Consider the following 13,767-nt stretch of genomic DNA (forward strand, 5'->3'; position numbering starts at 1 on the left):
GAACAATGTGCAAACTCTAGTTCAAACATCCGTGTACGTACACCCGGTGCGTACACGAGAACGATTCGCACAAGGCAAAAAGAGTCAACGCTAGTGATGATGAGAGAGAGAAACAGAAAACTGGTGTCACGAATCTGTGTGTGTGCACATCGTGTACGTACATGGGGTTCGGTTGTGCAGGTGAATTAGGTGAACGTGTTTAGGTACGAAATAGCGAGTTCGACTTCGTACACAAAATGTGGGTTCTATAAATATGAGCACAGAGCCAGAGCGAACATTGTGTACTATGTTCATTTGGGTAGACTCCAGACAGATCTTGAGTATGGTTCTACGGCTGGTACCGTGTTTTAGGGCGGCATCCTGATCCGAGAGTGTTTGGTTGCCTTTGATCGAAGTCAACACCTTTCAGTTGCCGATCTATGTAAATTCCCAGTATGAAGTTTTTTGTGAATCGTTCCTGCCAAACTCCTGCGATTATGAGAATATATTCCACTGTAGAAACGGCAGTATTCAACTTTTTTCTTATATCCCCAATTGATCACGTAGAATGTTTGGATGAGTAGGATCAATTTGTTCTTCTATTCATCCATCTAGCACAACTTGTTTTATATGCAAACCTACGCCAGTGAAATTCGTCTATATTCAAAACAAATCGCTTTCATAATATTCCAAAATAGACCACTAGGTGCGCCTGTATTGTACCAATCGATTCTACAAGGGAATTGAGAAAAGATGAGCAGATATAAAGTGCCCAGATATATGATAAGATGCTGGCTCTTGTTGGCATTGTCAAATGTTCTGTCAGACACTACTCGAATCGTACAGTGTGTACAATAGTGTGTCGAAAATCACTTTCGAAAAGACAAGTGGACCACGCCAGTGGTCTCTCCAATGGCTCAACTTACGCTAAGGAGCCCATGTTAGGAAAGCTGAATGGTAAAGGTTTCAATGGATGATGTACAATGTTATTGTAGAAGAAAAAAATTCGGAGCAGTTTTGGGCTCAAAGAACGCAAGGGAGGTTATTGCGATAAATTCGGGAGCAAGCTAATATGGTTTGAAAGGTACTAAATGTTTTGAGACAGAATCGGGGACAAAGTAGACTACGAAACAACACGTGAGTTTGCAGTTAGAAGAAGTCTCGTGTCCTACTTATGCTAAGTAATCTAGCCTACTCCACAAAACATGTGTCAAGTAAGTACACAAGGGTTATACAACTTGTGCAAACGCACTTAGTCTCTGATTAACGAACTTAATCAGTAATGCACAAGGCTCGGCCCTTCGAGCTACGAATACATGGAATTTCGGATTAATTGTATAACCATTCTTATCCGAAGAAACTAATTTTTCCATTGCACAACCCACTTAACAAAAAATGTAACATTCAATTCTAAAGATATAGTAGATCCGGAAGAGCTAGATGTTTGTGGCATCAGTGTTGGTGATTAGTGATTAAGCATTTCCTGAAATGGCACAAAATAGATTTTATCTTATTTTCTTTGTTACAGATATTCTAATAGTTTTAAACGTGTTGGCATATTTGTATCCACTGTCATTAACCAAAGTCTAGGTTGCGATTGCCGTTGTTGTGGCCGTGCCGATTGTAGTCCTTTTTATCAGGGGTTCCGGTTGTTTAACCTGTTTCACAGGGACAACAACGGGCCGTTGTCGTAGTATCGGAGGAAGTGGTAGTCGTGCTTTCTGTAGTGGTTGTGGAACCAGCAGTAGTTGTATCGGCCATTGTCGTTGTTGTGCTTGCAGTAGTCATTACTGATCTTGCAGTAGTGGTAGTTGTGACTGCTGCAGTGGTAGTCGTATCTGTCGCAGAAGATGATGTACCGGCGGTAGTCGATGATGTGCTTGATGTTGTGGTTGTTGAGTCACCTGACGTCGTTGTTTCGGCTGTAGTGCTTGTTGTTCCTACTGTAGTTGTTGTTGTGTCTGATGTAGTGGATGTTAAGCCATCTGTCGTAGTTGATTCGACTGTAGTCGATGTCGTTGCCACTGTGGTAACTGTCGTGTCCGCCATAATCGTTGTGGTGTCTCCTGCAGTAGTCGTTGTCGTTGTAGCTGCCGTGGTTGTTGTTGTGTCGCCGGTAGTTGTTGTTCCTGATGTTGTTGTTGTTGAGCCATCAGTCGACGTTGTTGCGGTCGTAGTCGATGTCGCACCTTCTGTCGTCGTTGTTGTATCAGTTGGAGTTGTTGTTGTATCTGCCGTTGTTGATGTTGTACCAGCACTAGTCGTAGTCGTCTCTGCAGTAGTCGTTGAGGTGTCTCCTGCAGTAGTCGTTGTTGTAGCTGCCGTGGTCGTTGTTGTGTCGCCGGTAGTTGTTGTTCCTGTTGTTGTTGTTGAGCCATCAGTCGACGTTGTTGCGGTCGTAGTCGATGTCGCACCTTCTGTCGTCGTTGTTGTATCAGTTGGAGTTGTTGTTGTATCTGCCGTTGTTGGTGTTGTACCGGCACTAGTCGTAGTCGTGCTCGCTGTAGTCGTCGAGGTGTCTCCTGCAGAAGTCGTTGTTGTTGTAGCAGCTGTGGTCGTTGTTGTAGTAGCAGCTGTGGTTGTTGTTGTGTCGCCGGTAGTTGTTGTTCCTGATGTTGTTGTTGAGCCATCAGTCGACGTTGTTGCGGTCGTAGTCGATGTCGCACCTTCTGTCGTCGATGTTGTATCAGTTGGAGTTGTTGTTGTATCTGCCGTTGTTGATGTTGTACCGGCACTAGTCGTAGTCGTGCTCGCTGTAGTCGTTGAGGTGTCTCCTACAGTCGTCGTTGTTGTGTCGGCGGTAGTTGTTGTACCTGATGTGGTGGATGTTGTGCCTGCTGCCGTCGTTGTTGTCGTAGCTGCCGTTGTCGTTGATGTTCCGGCGGTGGTCGTTGTAGTATCTGCTGCATTTGTCGTTGTTGCACCTGTCGTTGTCGTTGTTGTTCCGGCGGCAGTGGTTGTAGTATGTGCTGCAGTCGTCGACGTTGTAGCTGCCGGTGTTGTTGACGTTCCGGCAGTAGTCGTCGTAGAAGCAGTATGTGTGGGAGTGACAACTGTCGTAGTCGTCGTTGAACGTCGCGCACGACGACTGGCTTTACGGCTAGCCCTCGCCGTTGCTCTCGAAGCGCGGCGTGTAGCACGCCAAGCTCGTATTATCTGACACAATGAACTTTGTCGACGTACGCGCATGTGTGCCGTATGTGTGGCCATTTCAGTGGAGCTCTCTGTCTTCAGAGTGTAACTCAAGCTTCCGTTTGTTCGTTGAAGGTTCAGTAAGCATTTTTGTCCTGAAAAATAATGTTAAACACAATAAATATAAGATTATGACATTGATATTTTATGAATTTATGTTTGGAATTAATTAACGTGAATAGTTTTTATAGTTTTGAATAAAAATATTCTCCACGAATCTAATATCAAAACAATTTAACTTATTCGGAACGTTCTCCACGTAGTATGGAGATTTGTGCCTTTGCCGGGGTATCATAATTTTGCAACTAGGAATGAAGAGAAGAAGGGAGACGAAGCATGTAGAGATATGACAAATGACATTACAATCCAATCACACAAAAAAGTGACCTGGCACGTGACAAGAGAAAATGACTCCCATTAGACAACCTCTGCGTCGATTTCTAGTCCCACCAAGAGTCTTTGCTAAAAATTTGGAGCAAATTGGACAAGTCTAGCTACCGAACCAACGTGTTTGAAATTTTTATGGGGGTTTTTGACGATTTACATGGAGAAACTCCATCAGCCCACATTTTCACCGCTAAGTGTGCACATCAGTTTATCACTATAAGTGAAAATAAGAAAAAAATCCTACAATTTTGTTGAAGACTGAAAATCAATCCAACTTCATTGGGAGAGCTTGAGTCTATTTTGTATGGGGCCAGCACATGATAGTAAATTAGGAATTGATTCTCACGAACTTTATTTTTGTGCGTAAAAAGGTTGGGTTAGCTGAATACATATGTTTGGAAGAATTTTAGTACATGGTATGAGCCATCTTTTGACAATAAAATTTGTGTTAGCACCCTCTATGCGGTGACATTTTAAACTAAATTTTTATACTAAAGGAATTACTCATATTTTATTCTATAATTCTTCCTAACATATTATACAGTTAAGCCCAACCATTATTTTAACAAAAAAATAAAGTTCATGGAAACTGGTATGGTACCACACATACAAAACAAAATCAGACATTAAGGGGTTACATACCTTTTTGAGAGAAAAAATTGAGGAAAGATTTTTTTAAAAGTATGTTGCAATGAATTTATTACAACAAAGTTATTATTTTTTGATAGTTAATTTTTCAGTGTAAAAGGCAGGCATGAAAAAATATTGGAAGTTGATGGAGTTATGGCCTTTTTCCCGAAACCCATTTTTATTTAAGAGGCTTGCGGTGATCACGATAGAAGTTCAGCAGATCAAGTAAAATCCCAAAACTCCTGTTCTCCTGCAACCGAGCGGTAGATTTATCCTGATACCGATGCTCGTTTTTGTGAGCCATTTAGCTCTCCGCGTCGTCCCGATCTACTCAATCTAGTCCCCGGTGGTGGATCTAGCCTACTCAACGGGCCATCCAGTAGGTGCTGAGGTCTATCCGGCGATTACGGGTGGAGCGTAACTTCCGGTTCACCAGCGCCCCAACGACCCACTGCTAGCTCTACGACGCGGTTTACTCGGTCTAATCCCCGGCGGTGGATCTAGCCTACTCACGAGCTACCCGGTAGGGTGCCGAGATCGGTTCGGCGATTCCGGTGAAGCTTGACGTCCGGTTCACAGGCGCCCCGACAACCAAACTCGGTGCTACGTCGCGTACTACTCAACTGGTCCCCAGCGGTGGACCTAGTCTACACAGTCGGAGAGTTCCCCGGCGGCGGAATTTCTCTCGAAACCCAATTTGTGGCTTCTTGTTGGCTTTTTCGCCACATCCTCTGCAGCTCGGAGAGTATGCTCGAGGCCACTCTGTTGACAGCGTCCCAGGTATGTTCGTCATGGCACATCTCTTCGACGATATATACCCCTACGAGCTTCTTCGAACCTAGGGCATTCGAAGACCACGTGTTCCGGTGTCTCCTGCACAGTTGCACACTCTGGGCAGAGGGGTGACGAAGAATGTCCAAACCTATGCAAGTACTTCCGGAAACCTCCGTGCCCGGACAAAAACTGCGTCAAATGGAAGTTCACCTCTCCATGCTTCCTATGTACCCAGGCCGACACATTTGGGATGAGTCGATGGGTCCACCTTCCTTTCTCCGCGTTATCCCACTCCTGTAGCCATTTAGCCAACGAGTCCGCTCGGACCAGTCTCTTAGCGTTACGTGCATTTCTCCGCTGATAGCATTCCACGTCCTCCGCCAGGTTGATACAGATGGGGATCATCCCGGCGATAACGCATACTGCCTCCGACGATATTGTTCTGTAGGCACTCGCGACTCGTACGGCCATCAGCCGGAATGTCCTGTTTAGCTTTTCACGGTTTCGCTTGGTTTTCAGCGCAGCACTCCAGGCAGGAACCCCATATCGGAGTATCGATGACGAAACAGTAGATAGCAGACGTCTCGTGCTGCTTCTCTGGCCGCCGACGTTTGGCATGATTCTCGCTATTTCGTTCGTTGCCTTTGCCGACTTTTCACAGGCGTAATCAACGTGGTCGTTGAAGCTCAACCGGTCGTCGATTATAACTCCCAATTGCTTCAATGCACGCTTCGATGCAATCACGTGTCCTCCGATGTCGACCTGCATCCGTTGAACCGTTTTGCAGTTACTAATCAACAACACCTCCGTCTTGTGGTGAGCTATTTGCAGCTTGACCCCGTTCATCCAGCTCTCGATCGTGTCTATTGTCTCCGTCACCGACACCTCAACTTCTTCAAGTGTCTCACCCATCACCGGTAGTGACACGTTGTCCGCGAAACCCACGATTTTAACTTTCCTAGGCAGCTGCAGCGTTAAGACCCCATCGTACATCCCGTTCCAAAGAGTTGGACCGAGAATGGAGCCCTGAGGAACGCCCGCTGTGACACGCAATGACTTCTGCCCTTCGCTCGTCTCGTACAGCAGCACTCTGCTCTGAAAGTAGCTCTTCAGGATCTGGCATAGATAGTCGGGAACCCTCATCCTATGCAGCGCTGTAGCGATGGCTTCCCAGCTGGCACTGTTGAACGCGTTCTTAACATCTATCGTGACCACAGCGCAGAATCGATCTCCTCTTCGCTTCTGTTTAGATAACTTCTCAGCACTCTCGAGCACTGTCCGAATTGCATCCCCTGTCGATGCTCCTTAGCGGAAACCGAACTGCATCTTGAACAGTCCCCGTTCACCTTCCGTGAATTTCGTCAACCTGTTAAGAATGATCCTTTCCAGGAGTTTTCCGAGTGTATCCAGCAGGCATATGGGCCGGTACGAGGCCGGATCGACAGGTGGCTTCCCTGGCTTTGGCAGCAACACCAGCTTCTGGGCCTTCCACATTTCGGGGAAGTTGCCTTCATTTAGGCACTTCTGCAGCACTATCCTGAACATGTCCGGATATGCCAGGATCGCAGCTTTCAGTACCACGTTTGGTATTCCATCCGGACCAGGGGCTTTCTTTGATTTTAGGCGCTTCGATGCTTCTGCTAGCTCGTCGTTAGTCACTTGCCGATCCGTGTTTGATCCTTCTTCTTCGCCGTACGGTGTCGGTGGCCATATAGTTGGATTGTGCTTCGGGAAAAGACCCTCGACGATTATCTTCAGTTTGCTCGCACACATTTCGGCTGGCGTCGCCGGGGCCCTTCATTTTCGCCATCACGACTCGGTATGCGTCACCCCAGGGATTGGCGTCTACTTCTCGACATAGCTCCTTGTGGCACTCTGACTTGCTAAGACTGATCTCCCGTTTTAAAGCGGCCCTAGCTTTCCGAAACGCTGCCTTACGCTGTTCTCTATCTGGTTCCGACCGTGCTCTTTGAGCCCGCCTTCTGGCTCTGAGACAAGCTGCGCGTATCGTACTAAGCATCTCGTTGCACCAGTAAGCTGGACGCCGTTTGTTGCGTGGTTCCAGTTTTTGCGGCATTATGGCGTCACAAGCCGCCACAATCCTTCTTGTCAGGTCAGCCGCATTCACGTTCTCGGTCCCGCCGTTCGGCCGAAGTGCCTCAACAAAGAGGTCTTTGTTGAAGGCTTTCGTCTTCCACTTTCGTTCGCCGGTCATCCTTCTCTGTACTGCCGCGGAGTTCCGTTGACCAATACGGTAGCGAATCACCTGGTGGTCACTATGCGTATACGTTTCGCATAGTCTCCAATCCATGTTCGCCGTCAATGAGGGACTACAGAATGTGACGTCGATGATAGACTTCCTCCCGTCTCTCCGAAATGTGCTAACAGAACCTTCATTGCACAATCGTACGTCTAACTTCGCTAGAGCTTCCTGCAGGATACACCCCCTTGTGTTGGTTACTACAGCCCAGGCTTCCGATCGATCAACTGCTCGGTTAACTGCTCCAGCATTAGGCTGAACCGCTCTACTGTCCACCTTGGGGGAGCGTAGCAGCTACATACGAAGATGCCGTTGATTTTGGCTATCCCGAAACCCTCTTATGAACGTTCTACCACTTCTTGGATGGGGAATCTTCCCATTACTTGTATCACAGCGGTTCTTGATCTACCCGCCACCCAGTTACCGTTATTAGGGGGGACTTGATAAGGCTCTGCAATCAAAGCGACATCGCACATAGTTTCTGTAGTAGACTGCCACAACAGTTGCTGTGCGGTATCACAGTGATTCAGGTTTATCTGGGTCATCTCCATCACCGTTGGCCTGCAGTCGCCTTCTTGTAGGCTGGGCATTTAAAGCCACCCGTCTGATGGTCGTTTTCTTCCGCTGGGGTGCAAAGCAAGCACGTCGGCCTATGCGTGCAGTCTCTCGCAAGATGGCCTGTCTCTCCGCATTTCCAGCACATCCCGGATGTGTTCGGGCCTTTGCAAGCCCCTGCTAAATACCCTAAGCCTAAACATTTGAAGCATTTCTCCGCTTGTTTATTTACTCGTGGGGCGGCTCTCAGTAGGCATCTCGACCATCCAACTGTAACTTTACCTACCTCCAGCGCCTTGTCTTCAGCAATTACCGGTAAACGAATCATCGCTGTCTGCGTTCCTCCGTATCCCTTACTTAACCGGATCGTCATGTGCACCTCGCCCAGTTTGCACTGCTGCTTCATTGCACCTCTCGTCTTCCGTTGTTATTTCATCAAGGTCCTTGCACACAATTACCATCTCCGGGCTTAAGGCTTTAACTTCTGCCTTTCTACCCATTGATTTAGTAATAGTCTCCCGCAAGGCAGAGCTACTAGTCGTAGAATTCGTCTTCAGCTCGAGGAGCATCTAATTTTTTTGGGTACGCCTGACTCTTGACAAGTTTTCCCCCAAATCTTTCAGCTCCGGGTCCTCTCTGACCTTTTTGAGCAGTGCTGCATACGTAGTCTCGTCATTTGCTTTGACGATCACGGCTTCTCCCTTAGGCGCCTTCTGACGAGCCGAGGGTTCTGATTTCCTCTTCTGCTCCCCTTTTCGCTCCTCCTTCGGCAGCAACAGCGTCCTCGATCGTCTACCTCTTTCACCCGCCTGGTCTTTCGTCTTCTGGCGAGGATCTTGTCCTCTCTGGAGTTATGGGAACTGACGTGTTCTTAACTCCAATCTGTCTCTTCTTACCCTGTTTCAGAGGGGCTAGGAGGATAGTGACCTTAGCCGACGCCAATGCTCGCTCAGCTGCATCCGCCCTCTGCGTTGCCGTATCATACTTTTTCGCGGCAGACAGTAGCGCCTTCCGGATTTTGATGACCATCTCCTTAATGTCTTTATAGACATTGTTTCTCGTGCCCACGAACTTGTGGAGCTCCTCCACCAAGTGCTTCGCTGCCACTACTTTTGGCGTTTGTGGGGTTCCGCTCTGCTCTGGCTGTTTTTGATGCTGCTGTTGCTGTTGCTTCGGCTTCTCCTCTTCCTGCTCTTGCTGAATGACTTCAGCTACTATTGGTGGTGGTGACCTCACCAACCCACCTCTGGCAAACGGATTCACCGTGCCTGCTCCATTTATATTAGTTGCTTGTTGTTTCTCTATTTTATTGGGTCCCAACTCCGGGCCGCTATCTCCACTCGCTGCACATAGTCGCCTCTCGCGATCCCGTGATTATCTATGCTGCCAAAAAGCAGCAGTGAGGTCATGCAAGGGTTGACACTATCCTTCATGGGGATACAACCGAACCTAGTAACACCAACCAAATGATGACGAGTTTCGAACGTACTCGGAGATCTGCCAGGGTTTTGTTGGGAAGGAGGCAGCCTGTTAGTCCACTCGCCATTTCATGTCGGTGTCATCCTTCCTTACTCAGGGAGTAGAACAGCACGCCTGTCAGCCCAAAGTCGCCATCGTATTCGTGATCCGTGTCCTGTCCGTTGATGCTCGCCATGGCCCGTATGCCATAATCAGGATGTTACTGGCGTCGATCCTGATGTTCCGGTTGGCACTCCGGTTGGGCTAGAGTGCTTTAATTGCTAAGATCTTAGATTATTGGGATCTATCCCCTATACTCCTGTCCTTCCTGTCCCTGCTGCCCCCGTATGTATGTGTGTGTATTAGACTGGTTCAATTTTTGACTTTTAGCTCCACCTGGCTTTTCTGATTCCTTTTATGGTCCTTAGTAATTGTGCAAATTTTGGTACCGATTGGTTGTGTCTACGGACTCTTTCAAAAAATTTCAAAGTCTATATGGAAGTTTGTATGGAAAATCGGTTAACATTGAAAATAAATTCTTAAAAAATCACCTCATCATTCAATTAATCAGAACACTATATATTTCTAAAGGTATTCTTCTACTGACCACATTCGGGGAACATTGCAAGTTTATGAAAATTCGCTGAGAAAAGTTATTAACAAAAGAAGCAGTATGACTTCAAAACAAGTGGATTTTATTAGTAACCATAGCAACCCTGTTTGAATAGCTACATCGTTATACCAGTGTAAACTAGACTTGCCACCCACCGCTCGCGTATGGCAGATACGGCTATTCAAACAGGGTTGCTATGGTTAACCCACTTGTTTTGAAGTCATACTGCTTCTTTAGTGAATAACTTTTCTCAGCGATTTTTCATAAACTTGCAATGTTCCTCGAATGTGTTCAGTAGAAGAATACCTTTAGAAATATATAGTGTTCTAATTAATTGAATGATGAGGTGATTATTTAAGAATTTATTTTCAATGTTAACTGATTTTTCATATAAAATTTGAAATTTTTGGAGGGTCCACAGACACAACCAATCGGTACCAAAATTTGCACAATTACTAAGGACCATAAAAGGAATCAGAAAAGCCTGGTGGAGCTAAAAGTCAAAAATTGAACCAGTCTAGTGTGTATGTATGTATGTATGTATGTATGTATGTATGTATGTATGTATGTATGTATGTATGTATGTGACCAAAAATACGCACATCGGTTACTCGGAGATTGCTGAACCGATTTCATCAAACTTAGTCTCAAATGAAAGGTACAACGTTCCCATAGGCTGCTGTTGAATGTCATTAAATTCTGAGTTCCAATTCCGAAGTTACGGGTTTAAGAGTACGGACACATTTTTGCCTTTCTCCTATAGAAAGGTTATGCAATCACTCTGAACATCGTCAACATAATCCCGGCCAATTTTTTTTTTACTTACTTTTGGTTTTCTGTATTTTAACAGGGTCGTAGTTAGGGGGATACGGTGAGGCCCTCCCCCCCACATCACTCACCACCCTTCCCTAAATTGTCCTTCCCTCATCAAGTCTCCTCTACGCGAATAAAATTTTCTAATTCCTCTAGAATAAATTTTCCTAGTGGGTCTGAAAAACCAGTGCAAAATATATTTTGAAATGATTTTGAGTTAAGAAACTGATTTAAAATTTTCCCCGCACCCTCCTCCTGGATTCGCCGCTGGTTTCAAGTGTTTCAGCGTCGACATAAAGCGACTCAAATTCATAGCTGTCGATTCATTTTACTGATGTGTAAATCGCACTGAATATTTAATAGACATTTCCACAATTATATTAAATATAACCAGCCATGGAATCGTAGTTTGGATAAATGAGAAAGGCACAATTGCACCACTAGGTGGATTAAAACAGTTTTTTTCAATGGATTTTCGGCTATTTGAGGCATGTACTGCAGCACAAACAATGTATGTTTATGTTATCCGACGTTTCGACAATTTATAGTGTCTTCTTCACAGGAAAAACAATCTACGTTTGTTTGTCTTTGTCTTCTGTGTGTTTAAATATGTTTTACGTTATTTGGATATCATGGTTGTATCAGTTTATATGGGAATTTGCTCTGTGACCGCACTCTTCAACTCGTAACTCCGGAACCGGAAGTCGGATCGACTAAAAATTCAATAGCAGCCTATGGAAGCGTTATACGTTTCAGATGAAACTAAGTTTGTGAAAATCAGTATCAAATACTCTTTACTATATATTTCCCTAAGGAGAATAATTCGTTCGAAAGCCAATTTTCCTTCAATAAGGAGAAAATCGGATAAAACCAATTTGCGCAAAAAGCTCACAAAATCTAATTCTGACCAGACGATGTAGAAAAGTGAATTCCATTTCCAATCAAATATTATCGATTCTACTAGAGCTATCACAAAAGCATCTCGATCTAGAAAGTACCTGTATGGTTTGTTTAATCTAGTTGCCTTACAAATATAATTTGAGCACATACTTTTCCAACTACGTTACTTGGAGGATCGCAACCCATTTTCGTAAAAAATTCTGCCATCTGGAGTGCCTTCGACCAATTTTTGCCCCAGTTATTCCGAACGTTTGTATAACGAAATTAAATCTATCCACACAACATACCGTCATCGTTACTGCACGTGCAAATGCACTGGTTCTCTTCCTCCACGAAGGCTCCCAAACATCCGCAATCTTCGCAGTGCGTTGTGCAAATAGAATCTTTCGTGCGCTCTTGCTGCGATTCATCCAGCTCAAACGTGTCGTCTTCGATGTGTGTTTGCTCCCGCGAGTAGATGCCACAGATGATGACTGTGGCCAACATCAGTGCAGCTACAATTCTGTACCGTCCTGTCATGATTCGCGCAGGTAACTAATATCGGAGAATCGTTCTAGCGCATCACCAAGTCTCACAGATCAAGGAAAAGCGTGCTCCGGTCAGTAGTTCCGCATCTGAACTATTTAGAACAAATCACGTATTAATCGGACACGCACAAGATTCTGCTGTATTCCGCGTTGGTATTTCATTGTGTCTCGTCTTAGTATATTCTGACCAATTTTATTGTGGAACAAACGTTCCACTACCAGATAAAGATCATTAACCTCAGGTAGTCAGACGGTGATGATGTCATGAATATTTTTTCCCAGTGTCACACGACACGTGTTTTAGAGCTTGGACCTAGAAAATGGTAAATGGAGTAACATAAGACTAACTAGTATTGATGCTACTTTATGCAAGTTTAGTTGCTTCAAAACTCAATAACAATTAAGGAGTTCATTTTATAAAGTGGACGCAAGTTTTCTGAAAAAAAATTATTATTGAAGTAGTTCTGTAGTTTATGTATAATCAATAAACACTGCAATATTCTTTGACGGATACGTTCAATTGTATCGATTTTGTTGGCCATTTTCGGCAAATTTAAGACTAAGATACAACGAAAGTAATGAAATTGAAAGACGGATAGGTATTCTAGAGTGAATCAGTTATAAACTTAGAACGGAAAACTAGGACTAGGCAGGCTCATATGGACATGATCGAAAGGAAATGTGAAGAGTCCTTTGCCTTCTGCTAAGTAGGAGTTGGGCGTTGCACCCAAGTCTACCGCATGATCATTGATAGAACATAACTCATCATCATCGGCGTCGGCGGTAAACAGCGGTTTACTTTCGTTGTCTCTTAGTTTTAAATTTGCCGAAAATAGCCAACAAAATCGATGCAGTAGAACCTTGCGGTAATTGAAACATAGTAACATATGGATACGTTCAATGTTTGCCCTTTATATTTCAAACAATTTTCTCCTAATGCAGACATATCGCATAGATAAAAGTCATATTCGAATATATTCGTTCCTGAAGTCTTCATCATTGATTGCGCTCATTGTGAAGACCGATGAACTTTCAATGTCACATGAACAAATTGCTTGCCACACCAACACTTTTAAACGGTTTTGCCTTTCTCAATAGAAAGGTATTGCAATTGCTCTGAAAACCGACTTTTTAACGGAGGCCCGGAGGGCCGAGTGACATATACCATTCGATTCAGTTCGTCGAGTTCGGCAAATGTTTGTGTGTGTGTATGTATGTGTGTGTGTATGTATGTGTGTGTGTATGTGCGTCTGTGTGTGTGTACGCGAACACAATCTCACTCACTTTTCTCAGAGATGGATGAACCGATTTTTACAAACTTAGTCCCAAATGAAAGGTGCAACGTTCCCATAGGCTGCTATTGAATTTCTAATGGATCCGACTTCCGGTTCCGGAATTACAGGGTGATGAGTACGATCACGCAGAAAACGTCGATTTTAAGAAATTCTGCAATGAATGTATAATGGTGAAAAATTTTCCAAAATGTGACCACAACTGCTTCGATTTGTAGTACTAGGTCATTAACAGCCATTCAAAGTCTCTTTGGTCACATTGGCCACCATCATCGGTTCCGGAAGCCCCGGCGGAAGTATCCAAATTCAGACTAACAGTCACATCGGTTTCTCGGAGGTGGCTAGACCGAATCAACCTAACTTAGTCTCAAATGAAAGATGTTGCGT

The 13,767-nt window shown here is 44.8% G+C and overlaps 1 protein-coding gene across 1 annotated transcript; it reads right to left on the reverse strand.

Annotated features, from left to right (window-relative positions):
• Positions 1-1,766: 1,766 nt before the first annotated feature.
• Positions 1,767-12,080, reverse strand: LOC131688197 (putative mediator of RNA polymerase II transcription subunit 26). Its single transcript, XM_058972368.1, has 4 exons — positions 11,849-12,080; positions 2,758-3,266; positions 1,962-2,687; positions 1,767-1,919 (listed from the first exon to the last, which is right to left on the reverse strand). The coding sequence occupies exons 1-4, from the start codon at positions 12,078-12,080 to the stop codon at positions 1,767-1,769; spliced, it is 1,620 nt and encodes a 539-aa protein (XP_058828351.1).
• Positions 12,081-13,767: the final 1,687 nt, after the last annotated feature.

The sequence above is a fragment of the Topomyia yanbarensis genome, chromosome 3 (genome assembly GCF_030247195.1).
Source record: "Topomyia yanbarensis strain Yona2022 chromosome 3, ASM3024719v1, whole genome shotgun sequence".
NCBI classification, from domain to species: Eukaryota; Metazoa; Arthropoda; class Insecta; order Diptera; family Culicidae; genus Topomyia; species Topomyia yanbarensis.